Source organism: Symphalangus syndactylus, chromosome 13 (genome assembly GCF_028878055.3).
Source record: "Symphalangus syndactylus isolate Jambi chromosome 13, NHGRI_mSymSyn1-v2.1_pri, whole genome shotgun sequence".
Lineage (NCBI taxonomy): Eukaryota > Metazoa > Chordata > Mammalia > Primates > Hylobatidae > Symphalangus > Symphalangus syndactylus.
This window is the reverse complement of record NC_072435.2, coordinates 104,769,605-104,783,385: the sequence shown is the minus strand read 5'-3', so window position 1 is coordinate 104,783,385 and position 13,781 is coordinate 104,769,605. Positions and strand designations below refer to the sequence as shown.

The following is a 13,781-nucleotide window of genomic DNA, read 5'->3' as shown; positions in this document are numbered from 1 at the left end:
ATAACAAAGTGAGTGCCTGGGCTAGGTAAAACTCTCTTCTTCACCACTGTGGAGAGCCAGAACAAGAAGGGTCAACATGGGCTGTGTATATGCAGTTTCAAAAATACAGTGATCAAGGCATCGCACACTCCCAACAAACAGGGTGCATGGAAACGCTGTTGAAATCTGAACGTGGTCCGTGTTGATGCGAACAGTCCTGGGCCAATGTCAATTTCCTATTTTAATGACGTACAATGGCGAAGTTCAACATTAACACTGGGGGAAACTGGGTGAAAATCCTCTGCACTATTTTTTTCCCTCTGTACTAATTTTGCAACTGCTTGAGAGTCTTCAGTCTTCAATTACTCAAAAATAAAAAGTGCATAGACCAGGCACAATGGCATGTGCCTGTAGTCCCAGCTACTTGGGAGGCCGAGGCCAGAAGATTGCTTGAACCCAGGAGTTCAAGCCCAGTCTAGGCAATATCTCTTTAAAAAATGGTGTGTATATATACATCTATATTTATGTACACACATAGGAATTTAAATGGCAGTCAAAAGAATATTTAATTCACTTTACAAAAGTCTGTCCTAGAACATGGTTGGGAAAAGTATTGCCCTAAGTGAACCAATCTGAGGACTGCATTATAGTCAACCACAGCAGTGCACAACTTGTCCCAAATATAGCTATATGGCCAGGTGTGGTGGCTCACGCCTATAATCCCAGGACTTTGGGAGGTCAAGGAGGGCAGATCACTTGAAGTCAGGAGTTCGAGACCAGCCTGGCCAATATGGCAACACCTTGTCTCTATCAAAAATCCAATATGGCCACAGAATGGATTAAACTTGGAGATTCACTCTCCTTCTTAGGTGAGTGAAAAACCAAGATTCAAAGGCTAACACATTTAACGTAACACTCAGAGGGGGCTACCCCAACCCAGAATGACATGGGAGAGCAAGGCAAGAGTGCCTCCAAATGCCATCTTAACCTACAAATTGATGGCCCAAGCAGCCTGCTTCTGCTTTGACTTAGACCCCCATGGCGCGGGCCAGCCTTACATTTCCAGATCTGGAGTCAGTCACTTCTTTGTAGAGGCTGATGTCCAGGTAGTAGCCCGACTCATTGGTGATGAACAGGCGGATGGGAACGGCACTGCCGGTGGTGGTCTGGCGGATGTTGATCTTGACCTCAGCCTGCAGCACGCGGAGTTTCCACAACCGGCTGCCATAGCGCATAACCATGTAGCGCACAGACTCCTCGATCTGCCCCAAAACACAGCAATTCCAGTTTCAGGGCCAAGACATCCCAAGGACATTTGCAATAGCACTGATACTAATAAGAGGATGAGATATACTGACTGCAAAAATGCCTGGGACATAGTTTGTATCCAACAAAAAGTATTAACTAATAACCAGCACCAGCTCTTGCTAAGCATTTAAAACTCTTTACCTCATCTTGCCCTCGTAAGTACTCAAGAGAAGCGAGCTTTTCTAATCCCTCATTGACAGATGAGGAAACTGAGGCCGATAAGTGACTGAGCTAGTACTGCTACGTTATACTATCTTTACATGCCTTTGACTCAAGCCATTGCACTGCTTCCTTCTGGAACTATGTGAACTAGTGAGGTCAGAGCATCCACATGGAACCCCTGAATCCCCCAGATACCAAACGGATGTGCCAGGACTTCTCTTTTTAATAATACTATTGTATTAATTATTTTTAATAATATATATTATTAAATAATAAAATAAAATATATTTATATATTTTAATATTTTATTAATGTATCAATATTGATATTAATTTTATTAATAATCTTAATATTATTTTATTTTTTAATTTTTAAAATTTTTAGTAGAGATGGGGTCTCTCCATGTTGCTCAGGCTTGTCTCAGATTCCTGGGCTCAAGCAATCTACCCACCTCAGCCTCCCAAAGTACTGGGATTACAAGCGGGGCTTCTTTCATTCCAGAATTACTACCATAAAAGTCTGTCTGCTTGTGAAGAGCCACCTGACAGGCAACACTCAGCCACAGACCTCACGGTCTCACGTCTCTCCCCACCCACATGCAGTCCCCAGTGCAGCCTGGAACCAGGGAAAGGACAAAATTTTGTTTTGAAAGACATTTTGAGCATGCTTGTCATCCTTAAAGTAAAGCATTCCCGTGTGGGGCATGGCTAAAACATAGCTCTAGAATTGAATGGCAGAAGGTCTGCTCTCCTCCCGCAGCAACTAACTGAGGCTCAGATACGCATGGATTCATCCTGGAACCCAGGTCTTGAGTGGCAGGAGACAATACCCCAAAGCAACATGGCTCAGAGGGTGAACCCAGAGCCCGGTGAGAGCCCCCCCACAAAGGCGAGACCTTGAAGGGGTCCATGATGACAGTGGGCACGAAGTTGAGGAAGATGTGGTTGCAGTCGGTGCGCACGCTGGTGTTATTGAACGCCACCTCCAGCTCGTCCATGGCCTCCAGGAGCAGCCGCTCACCCTCGTTCTGCAGGTATTCGAAGGAGGCTTCCTGCCAAAGGGTGGAAGGGGCAGCTGCTCAGGCCAGGGGTGCAGGCCTACTCCCAGCTGGCTAGAAACTCAGCCCCAAAGAGGCAGAGACAGGAGGAAAACATTCTCCTCCTCCAAAAAGTGTGCCAGGCAAGAACAGCAGAGCCCTGCCTCTCAGAGGCGAAGGGACTGCAAAGCTGTTGAGTGTATTGACATGTGTCCTATTTTCTGAATTCTGACACTTTGACACCTGGGGCCTTGCTGACCCTGGATCATACCTGGGGACACAAACCACCGGCCCTATCACCCAGGGCCAGATTCTTGAGAACCAGAGGCAGCTTCTATATCCCAGGGTCTGCTGAGATGATTCACAGCCAATCCTAAACCCGTTTACTCAGCCTCACTTTTTTCTTCTCCAGGAAACCACAATCAAGGCTCTCGTCCGTGTCTTCCATGTCTTCCCCTCCGTCCCTCTGCTGCCTGACCAACCCCAGAGCCTCCCCATGTGGCCCCGAGGCAGGGAGAGCCCCTTCTTCTTGGGAACTATGAGTAATAAACTGTCTTTTTGATGGCAGTTGTCTCCTGATCTGTTGGCCCCACCATACCTCAACAATAATAAAACCTATTAAAACAGCTTGGCCAGGCACAGTGGCTCACGCCTATAATCCCAGCACTTTGGGAGGCTGAGATGGGTGGATCAGTTGAGGTCAGGAGTTCGAGACCAGCCTGGCCAACATGGTGAAACTCCATCTCTACTAAAAATACAAAAATCAGCTGGGCATGGTGGTAGGCACCTATAATCCCAGCTACTTGGGAAGCTGACGCAGGAGAATCGCTTGAACCCGGGAGGCAGAGGTGGCAGTGAGCCAAGATCACGCCACTGCACTCCAGCCTGGGTGACGAGAGCGAAACTCTGTATCAAAAAAATAAAAATAAAAATAAAACGTCTAGTTAACAGGTAGCAAAAAACTGCAGTTACCTTAATATCCATCAATAGGGCCAGGCGTGGTGGCTCACACCTCTAATCCCAGCACTTTGGGAGGCTGAGGAAGGCGGATCACCTGAGGTCGGGAGTTTCAGACCAGCCTGACCAACATGGAGAAATCCCATCTCTACTAAAAATACAAAATTAGCCAGGCATGGTGGGGTGTGCCTGTAGTCCCAGCTACTCAGAAGGCTGAGGCAGGAGAACTGCTTGAACCCGGGGGCGCGGAGGTTGCAGTGAGCTGAGATCGCGCCACTGTACTCCAGCCTGGGCAACAAGAGCAAAACTCCATCTCAAAAAATAGATATATATAATAATTATATATACATTTATATAAATATATAATATATATTTATATAAATATATATTATATTGATGTATTGATGGATACATATATATTATATGTTATATATGTTATATATAATATAATATAATATAGAATATAATATAGAATAGAATAGAATAGAATATATTATATACAATATATAATATAATATGTAATATAATATAATAATATATATAATATATAATTATATATATGTATCCATCAATAGAGGATTAGTAAAAAAAAAAAATTATACACGGTACATCCGTGCAAGGAAATAATATGTGGTGGACCATTCTTTATTAACAATGAAAGAGGTCCACAAGTAACTGACCAATTAACGAATAATGTATTCAAATGATCTGTCCACTCTGAGCTCTTATCTGCAACTTATGCCTGCAACTCTAGGTTTTAGGGACACAATTGTGTCTAGAAACAGTCAACAACTGAGCTGGCCCCTCAGTGACAGGATTCTGGGTCCTTGCACTAGGTTCTTAAAAACAGTTTTTGGTCTTATTTAAAATTTTCACAATATAATCATGGATTTCTTCTGTCTCTTTTTTTTTTTTTTTTTGTGACAGGGTCTCGCTCTGTCCCCCAGGCTGAAGTACAATGGCTCCATCTCAGCTCACTACAACCTCCGCCTCCCAGGTTCAAGCAATTCTCATGCCTCAGCCTCCTGAGTAGCTGGAATTACAGGTGTACGCCACCATGCCCAGGTAATTTTTGTATTTTTAGTAGACACAGGGTTTCACCATGTTGGCCAGGCTGGTTTTGAACCCCTGACCTCAAGTGATCCGCCCACCTCAGCCTCCCAAAGTACTGGGATTACAGGCATGGGTCACTGCACCCGGCTATGGGCTACTTTTCTAAATGCAAGAAAGAATGGAAAACGATCACTCAGTCAGCAAATATAAGAAATTCCCCGAACAAACCAGTATTTTTCTATCCTGGAAAGTTTCTTCTTATGCACAGAGACCCACATAATACAAGAAACAGATCCAAGTGCCACCAGCCTGGACATGATCACAGGCCACTTTACTGTCCGCCTCCTGCCCCGGACTAGAGCATCGCAAGGGCAGGACCCTGGGTGTTGGTGTACTCTCCATCCCCAGCGTGCAGCCCAGGACCCAGCACAGAGCAGGAGTGTAAGGAAGGGAGGGCCAGGTTCTGAGAGAGGAAGAAATGCTCTGCGATGTCTTACCTTTGTAATCAGGTCAGAGTGCCTGATGATGGCGCGGATGAAGAACCTATGGTCCGTCACTTCCACTCCTTCCTTCACCTTGGCAGCACCCAGGTAAAGGTGCATCTTGTGGTTGGCACAGGGCACGGCGGTCAGGTCAAAGTTACGCATCCGGTTGAGTTCCAGCTGGAAGGCCAGGGCAGGTTCCAAGTGACGGTAAATGCGATCTTCTGCAAACTGTAGGCGGACCAGAGAGAGAAGACAGACACATACACACACAGCCTGACGTTGGAGCTGCGTGCCTGCTTGGTCCACACCCTACTCTGCAGACCCGTGGTGTCCATGGGTTTGGCACTCAGGAATGCAGCATTCATGATGTCCCCTAATTGTAAGCTACCCCCAGGGCTCCAGATATTTGGGGTTTTGCTAAGATCTGAGGAGAGCTACCGGCATTGCAAGCCTGGTGTGCTGGGTGCAGCGCTGGCTCCTGGGGGAACCTAGCTAATCCCTATCACCTGCCAGCATGAGCTGTTCTCTATCTGTCACAGCTAATTCTCATGAAACCACTAACCCCTGGTTTCTTGGTGGAAATTGGTCCCCGAAAAGAAAGCAACTGACAGTACTGGAAACTAAACTGAAAAAAAAAAAAAAATGAAGACTTTAAGAAAAGGATGTGTCTTAGCTAGAAAAATAAAACTTTGGATAAATTAAAATGCAAAATGCTGAATTTGGTGGGGTCTTGCATCAGTGCTGGGAATAAACCTACCTGTTCTACAACAGGGATCGGTAAATGTTTTCTTAAATGGCCAGAGAGTAAATGTTTTAGGCTGATGGATCATACGGGCTCTGTCACAACTACTCAATTCTGCTACTGTTAGAGTGAAAGCCAGAGCAGACAATGTGGAATCAAATGGGTGTGGCTGTATTCCAATAAAACTTTATTCGTAAAAACAGGCAGCTGGTCTGCAAGTGAGTTTGCCAACCACTGTTCTAGAAGAGCATAAGAAAAACAGTTTGGAAAAAATGTCTTACTGAGTACATCAGCAGGTACTGAAAATTATTCAAGCAAGACAGAAACTTGTAGTGAGGCTGAAAGGGCAAGATTCTCAGGTCTGAGTGCCATGCAGGGAACAGAGGGCTCTCAATGGAAATACAATCTCAGAGGAAGACTGCAGTCTACACAAAAGTTGCTACATTATTGAATATGGGGATGGCTTAAGGACTGCAGACTATATTCTTCATGAATATCAAAGATGCCAGGGAGCTGGGAGGCATGGTGGCATGTGCCTATAGTCCCAGCTACTCAGGAGGCTGAAGCAAGAGGATCGCTTGAGCCATAAGTTCGAGTCCAGCCTGGGCAACATAGTTAGACCCCATCTCTTTTTTTTCCTTTTTTTTTTTTTTTTTGAGACAGAGTCTCACTCTGTCACCCAGGCTAGAGTGCGGTGGCATCATCTTGGCTCACTGAAACCTCTACTTCCCAAGTTCAAGCAATCCTCCCACCTCAACCTCCCAAGTAGCTGGGACCACAGGCTTGCACCACAATGCCAGGCTGATTTTTTAATTTTTTTGTAGAGACAGGGTCTCACTATATAACCCAGGCTAGTCTAGAACTCCTGAGCTCAAGCAAACCTCCTGCCTCAGCCTCCCAAAGTGCTAGGATTACGGGCATGAGCCACCACACCCGGCCCCATCCCATCTCTTAAAAAATAAAAAAAGATGCCAGAAAAGAGAAAACATCATTACTTTTGGTCATACCTCATCTCTTGCTCTGAATGTGAAAAACTTGGGAAATTCTTTCTGCAAAAAGAAATCCACACACAAGACAATTAAATCAAGCAAGACACATTGAAATATGTACATCCTTATTTAGTGATTGTAAACGATTACATTCACTTCTAGAATGAATCATTTGGAAATCCTTCTCTTTTCTAATGATCTCTTTCACCCAAATCTACAAAATAAATATCAAATAAATGGCACACACCAAGGCTTGGAGAATGGAAAAGACTAATAGAAATGAACTGTGAACCAACCTCTTGGGCAATCAAGAATGTGATTCGTCGGAGTCCATAATCCACAAGGATATTTTTCTGCATTAAAAACCAAAGACACAATGGAATATTATTTAGCCATAAAAAGAACTGAAGTATTGCTGCATGTTACCACACAGATGAACCTGTAAACATTATGCTAAGTGGAAGATGTCAATCGTAAGAGACCTCCTGTGATCCGATTCCATTTATATGAAACGTCCAGAATAGGCAAATCTATATAGAGAGAAAGTAGATTAGTGGTTGCCTAGAGCTGTGGTGGGGAGAGGGTTTTTGGGTCAGGGACAGAGGGGAGTGAACAGGTACAGCCTTTTTCTATGAAGTGATGAGAATGTCCTAAAGTTGATTCTGGTGATGGTTGTGCAACCTGGTGAATATACTAAAAATATATTAAATTGTACACTTTTTTCCTATTTCTTCTAAAAAAAAAAAAACAGGATACATGTGCAGAACGTGCAGGCTTGTTATACAGGTATATATGTGCCATGGTGGTTTGCTGCACCTACTAACCTGTCCTCTAAGTTCCCTCCCCGTGCCCCTCCACCCCCTGATAGGCCCCGCTGTGTGTTGTTCCCTTCCCTGTGCCCATGTGTTCTCAATGTTCAGCTCCCACTTACGAGTGAGAACATGAGGTGTTTGGTTTTCTGTTCCTGTGTTAGTTTGCTGAGGATGATGGCTTCCAGCTTCATCCATGTCCCTGCGAAGGACATGATCTTATTCCTTTTTATGGCTGCAAAATTGCACACTTTAAATGGGTGAATTGTGTAGTATGTCAATGATGTCTCAATAAAGCTGTTATTAAAAAGATAATTAAAAAATATCACGTTGTATACTGTGAATATATATAATTTTTTTTGAGACAGGGTCTCGCTCTGTCACCCAGGCTGAAATACAATGGCATCACAGGCTTAAAGAGCAACCTGCTGTTACTGGCACACTTGGTCATCAATGTAAGTAGCCATTTTAAAACTGCCAGTTTCTGGATTATTCCAACAAAAACATTCCCAGAAAATCTCCAAACTATTTATTGGGTGTGCCCTCTGTACCTGGGACTGGCTAAGCCATGTATATACTTTGTCATTGAATCATTGCAACACCGTGAGCGACAGAAATGCTGTCCCCACATTCAGCCACATCTGCCCAAGGTCACCAGCTACGAGGCGAGCAGAGCTAGAATGGGAAGCCAGGTCTGTGGCTCTGACGTACTCAGCAGGCCTGCTTCCCCAAGGGCCGCCTCGACGAGCCCAGCCCCTCCTCCTTCTCCAAGAACCCCCACCAAAACCAGAGGCACGCCCAGAGTACCTTGGACTGTACGAACGTCCGTAAAATTGGCACCAGTGCCTCATCCTCCAGGTGGTCTGCACACTGGATGCACACATTCAGAATGTGGATGGGCTCTTCTCTGAGGCTCTGAGAGGGAGAAGCAAGGGGTAGGGCTGGAAAGCCTGGGGGCCACGGCCCACCCGCTCCCCAGGTTGCTCCCTGGGCTGACACTTACCTTGCAGTCATCCTCGGAGTACAGGGAGGTGCGGGCCTCGCTGAAGAGGGGGGTGTCTTTGGGCACATTGGCGAAGCAAGAGATGACTTCATCAAAATTTCTGGGGGTGCAGGTAGAGAGGGAGGGCTGAGGGGCTGCTGACCCATGGGGATGAGGTCAAGCTTCCAAGCCAGGCAGCAGGGAACGCCAGACCCTCCCAATTTCCCAGCTAACACCCCTTGATCTTATCCAACTCTACAGAGCTCAGGAGGTTCCCTGTCTACTTTGTCCAGAGCACCGTGATGGGGTCCTTCCCAAAAGGGAAGAATGAACCTAAGTGATCTGTGATCAGGAATACAGGGAAGGATTCCAACGCTTTCAGGCATCAGCTGGGCTTGAGATCAACTCTTGGCTCCCATTTTTACTGGCTGGGACATCCTAGAAACCTCACCTCACCCCGAGTCAAAGAAAGGTAATAAGAGTAATCTCTACGCCTCATGAGGCTGTTGTGAAAATTCTACGAGATACTCCAAGCACAAAGTAGAACACACAGTGAAAGGCTGAAAAAAGACCGTAACAGTAACTATTGAGAGCTAACATTTAGTCACTATGTTATCTGCACACTAATTATACTTTAAATATGTTATTTCACATATATTATCTCATTTAATTCTCATGGCGCCCCAATGAAGTGGGTCCTTTATTGTTCCCATTTTACAGATGAGAAAACGAAGGTATGGGGAGGTTAAAATATTTTGCTCAGTCTCTTAGTTAGAAAGCAAGAGCCAGAATTCAAACCAGGCAAGCTGACACGCAGGCTCACACTCTTGGCTACGATGCTCTTATTATTCTGTTGTTATTGATGTGCTGTGCCAGGCAAGCTGACATGTAGGCTCACACTCTTGGCTACAATGCTATTATTATTCTGTTGTTATTGATGCACTGTGCCACGTGTCTAGGTCTCTCCCACCCCACCTGTCCAGTGAATTGGGGGGAGATTCAAGGGAAGCCTGCCCAGCCCCCATGCTCAGGGTGTTGGAGACCGGGCCATGCTGGGTACCTGGTGAAGTCCTCGAATCTCCTGAAGGCTACCATGGCTCCCATGCGCTGGCACAGTGGGGAGAAGCCGCTGTCCATGAAGAGCTCTGTGCTGTGCCTCAGCAGGTCAGGGTTGGTGATGCTGATGGGCACAGTCATCCTGTAGGGTGATGGCAAGTGGGGGATGAGGCAGCTGCTTGCAGACCCAATTCTGCGAGCTGCTCCTGCTCCTGAAGCTTCAGTGAGCTGGACCAGATTTAGAGCTCTTTCAAAGCAGGGCTTAAAATGGGCAGGGGATGAGACAATGGCTGGGGCTGGGGCCTGAGGAGGGTCTCATCTGATCCCTCAGGACCTGGTGAAGAGTAAGAGCTCAACAAGTATAGGAATCAATGATTCGTGCATGAGAGTCCAGTCTCAACGCAGCCCCGAGGGGAGCCCCAAGTGCTGAACTTGACCACAGAGAAGAAACACTCCCAGCATCAATTTCTCCTGGAGAAATCCACCAGCCCCAGGCAGCTGGTGAGAGAGTCAGGCTGGGTCCTGACGGACACTTCAGTCCTCTGCTCCCTCTAATCCCTCCCCCTCCATCAAACTTGCCCTTGGGACAAAGTCAGCAGCCGTCTGGAGTTTAGACAACGATGCTCCCAGAACCGGCTGCTCACCAGCAGCAAATCTCAATGGGCCACCTGAGGTTGTTAGAGTTGGGCCTTGGAATCAGGTACAGGAGGGGTAATCAAATGGTGTGCAGGAAGTCAATACAGCAGGCCCCACACTGCTCTTCTGAGAAAGGAGACCTGCTTGCTTGCAAGGGCAGCCCTTGGCTGGCCTCTGGGAACTTGGACTTGGGGAAGGTTCCTATCATTCCCTGAAGGTGACAAGGGTGGCTCACTGCGCCTCAACTGTTTGCACAAACAGTGTGGTTTATGCTGAACACCTGCTTTCTTCTGCAAGCCTGAGATTTTGATGCAGGGTAGAGGGTGATGTGACCAGCCACCAATCCCTTGTGCAGAGCTGGAAGACAATCCTTCATTTGTGTTGTCACAACTCCTTGCTGGGGGAATGAAGTGCACCCTGCATGAATCCACTGGGAGAGGACCCTGGCAGCACACCTGCTTTCCTCTGGACTTCACCCTGATGCTTCTGCCTTGGCTAACTGCTTGGTATCCTTGCCCCCTAATAAGTCAGAGCTATGAGCATGACTACGTCCTGAGAGCTGTGAGTTCTCCTAGGTGATGATCGCAACTGGGGGTGCTTTTGGGGACACTGACACAGGTGTGTGCATTCCTGTTGGGTGCTCTGAAATCATGATCATGGCCCCTCTGCTCCCCGACAGCTCAATCCAGGGGTCACAAACTTGCAGTGGCAGTGTGGCTGAATGCCGCTCATAGAATGACTTTGGTCCATGCAGCATTTTAATAACATACATGAATTAACATGCATTCATGTATTCATTTAACATGAATTACGTGCCCCCACTGAAAAATGGAAGGACTTCAGGTTAAAAAAAAAATAGATTTCCTGCGTCTGCTGGAAAAAAACATGGAGAAGTCTGGTTGTGATTGTCAGTTTCCTGCAGGGCAACAGTGGGCAGAGCTAGGACAGCAGCCCCATCACAGGGGGCATGTAGCCAGTTCCCACCCAGCACAGAGGTCCAGGTCCAGGCTGCAGCTGGCACAAAGCCCTGACAACCTCTTATCTGACCTTCCCTTGGGTCTCGGTGACCTAAAGCACCACGTGCCTGGCTCTACACACACAGGTGTTGAGGGCCAAGCCAGGCCATCTTGGGGGTAGACTTTATTCCTCATGGCCCTTTACAGAGGTATTAAAGGGCTGGGTGGTGGGGGCAGCCGCAGGCAAGGTCTCTTCACAGGCCCAGAGTACATTTCTGGCACTGACAGCAATCGTGAGATTCTTAGATGGCCAGGAATCCCCCAGGTCCTCAATGTCTCTCTGGGTCAAAAAAGGACCCTGTGCCCATACTGAAAATCACAACCAATAACCTGGATATACATGTAGATCACAAGGCATGACCCACAGCCCTCAGGAGAGCCACCCTTCCCTTCCTAACAGGGCTGACTTGCTGAGACAATAAGATCAAAAGAGAAGGCCAGGCACAGGGGCTCATGCCTATAATACCAGCACTTTGGGAGGCCAAGGCAGGAGGATCACTTGAGCCCAGGAGTTCAAGACCAACCTGGGCCACATAGTGAGACCCCCCCCATGTCTGCAAAAAAATATTTTTAAAGAATTAGCCAGGTGTGGTGGTGCAAGCCTATAGTCCCAGCTACACAGGGAGCTGAGGTGGGAGGATCACTTGAGCCCAGGAGTTCAAGGCTGTAGTGAGCTATGATCATGCCACTGCACTCTAGCCTGGGTGACAGAACTAGACTCTGTCTCCAAATAACCAGACAAAAAAATCAAAAGAGAAAAGAATTCCTTCTCAGGAGTAGACAGCTACAAAATATCTTACACCACCACTGCTCCCCAAATCCCCAGAATGACCCCGGACTGCAAGCAGTCAGTCCCCTTTCCCTCAATGGGGTAAAATGTCACAATCCTATTTTTGCAAATAAGAAGGGTAAAAACAAGTAACTAGGAAAGGCAGTGCCTCCTGGGGAAGCCCCCTTTTCTTCATCCAAAACATAGCAGCATCTTTCTTCTTAAAATCAACAGGAAAAGAAAGTTATTTTAAAAATCCCAAGAGGCCAGAAAAATCCCTGCTTCACCAAAGCATGAACCCTATTGCCTGTACAGATCTGATCAACCTAACTCCCAAATCACAATGACATCAATGTAGTCGTAGGCAAGGCCTTGGGCACCCCCATAAGAACTAAAACCAGAGGGGCGAGGGAACGTGAGAGAGAACACTTCGAATCCCAAGGAGACATAATTACTTTAAGAGAAGGTATCGCACTCTATCTGACCTAAATGGTATTAATACTTTGGGTCCTGAAACAAGATGAACTGAAAAAAAGACTGTGAGTGAGGAACTCAGACACATCAGATATTCTTAGGTGAGCCAGGCATGGTGGCACCTGTAATCCCATCACTTTGGGAGGCTGAGGTAGACAGATCATTTGAGGTCAGGAGTTCCAGACCAACCTGGTCAACAGAGTGAAACCCCATCTCTACCTGGACACAGACAGGACAGTGTGTGTGCCCCCACCCCTGGCTCAGAGGGCCCCTGGATGCTGTGGAAAGGACTTGGAGGTAAGAGTATGGCCTGGGCTCAAATTCCCACTCCACATGCACAAGCAGCTCAGCCTAGGTCAGGTGATGGCCCAGGGTTCCCATGTGTAAAACGAGGATGAGAACACATTTTTGGCCGACAGAGGATAAGAGCTGAATAAAATAAGAGTGTGGGCTGGGCACGGTGGCTCACACCTGTAATCCCAGCACTTTGGGAGGCCGAGGCAGGTGGATCACCTGAGGTCAGGCATTCAAGACCAGCCTGGCTAACATGATGAAGCCCCATCTCTACTAAAAATATAAAAATTAGCCGAGCATGGTGGTGTGCGCCTGTAGTCCCAGCTACTCGGGATGCTGAGGCAGGAGAATCGCTTGAATCTGGGAGCTGAGATTGTGTCACTGCACTCCAGCTTGAGCAACAGAGCGAGACTCTATCTCAAAAAAAAAAAAAGAGTGTGGGAGCGCTGAGCAGAGCGCCCAGGCCAATGGCATGCCACTAGATGGTAATAACAGTGTTAGTCATGATCATCCCTGGGATCACTCACAGTCAACAACTTTCTTTGTGCCAGGCACTGTCTAAAATGCTACATGTGCCTTATCTCATGACTCTTCCCAATGGCTTGGGTGGCACTGTCTACTAGAACTTTCTACCATGACAGAATGTTCTACAACTCCACTGTCAAATAATACGGCAGCCATGAGCCACACAGTATGACTGAGAAGCTGAATTTTTTTTTTTTTTTTGAGACAGAGTCTCACTCTGTCACGCAGGCTGGAGTGCAGTGGCACAATCTTGGCTCACTGCAACCTCTGCCTCCCAGGTTTGTGATTCTCGTCCCTCAGCCTCCCGAGTAACCTGGGATTACAGGGTGCGCCACCACGCCTGGCAAATTTTTATATTTTTAGTAGAGACTGGGTTTCACCAACTTGGCCGGGCTGGTGTCAAACTCCAGGCCTCAAGTTCCTGATCTGCCCCCTTCAGCCCTCCGAAGTGCTAGGATTACAGGTGTGGGCCACCATGGCTGGCTCATTTGCATTCTTTGTTTTTTCTC

General features: G+C 47.0%; 1 protein-coding gene across 5 annotated transcripts in view; it reads right to left on the bottom strand.

The window, feature by feature from the left end:
• Positions 1–13,781, bottom strand: part of ACACB (acetyl-CoA carboxylase beta) — a 158,290-nt gene that overhangs the window by 25,957 nt on the left and 118,552 nt on the right. For all 5 annotated transcript variants that reach the window (XM_055236594.1, XM_055236596.1, XM_055236597.1 and 2 more), the window contains 8 exons: positions 9,563–9,700; positions 8,524–8,623; positions 8,328–8,435; positions 7,008–7,064; positions 6,730–6,771; positions 4,993–5,208; positions 2,345–2,500; positions 1,038–1,241 (listed from right to left, as the gene is read on the bottom strand). In XM_055236594.1, coding sequence (XP_055092569.1) covers positions 1,038–1,241; positions 2,345–2,500; positions 4,993–5,208; positions 6,730–6,771; positions 7,008–7,064; positions 8,328–8,435; positions 8,524–8,623; positions 9,563–9,700 — 1,021 coding nt within the window. The remainder of the gene's footprint in view (positions 1–1,037; positions 1,242–2,344; positions 2,501–4,992; positions 5,209–6,729; positions 6,772–7,007; positions 7,065–8,327; positions 8,436–8,523; positions 8,624–9,562; positions 9,701–13,781) is intronic.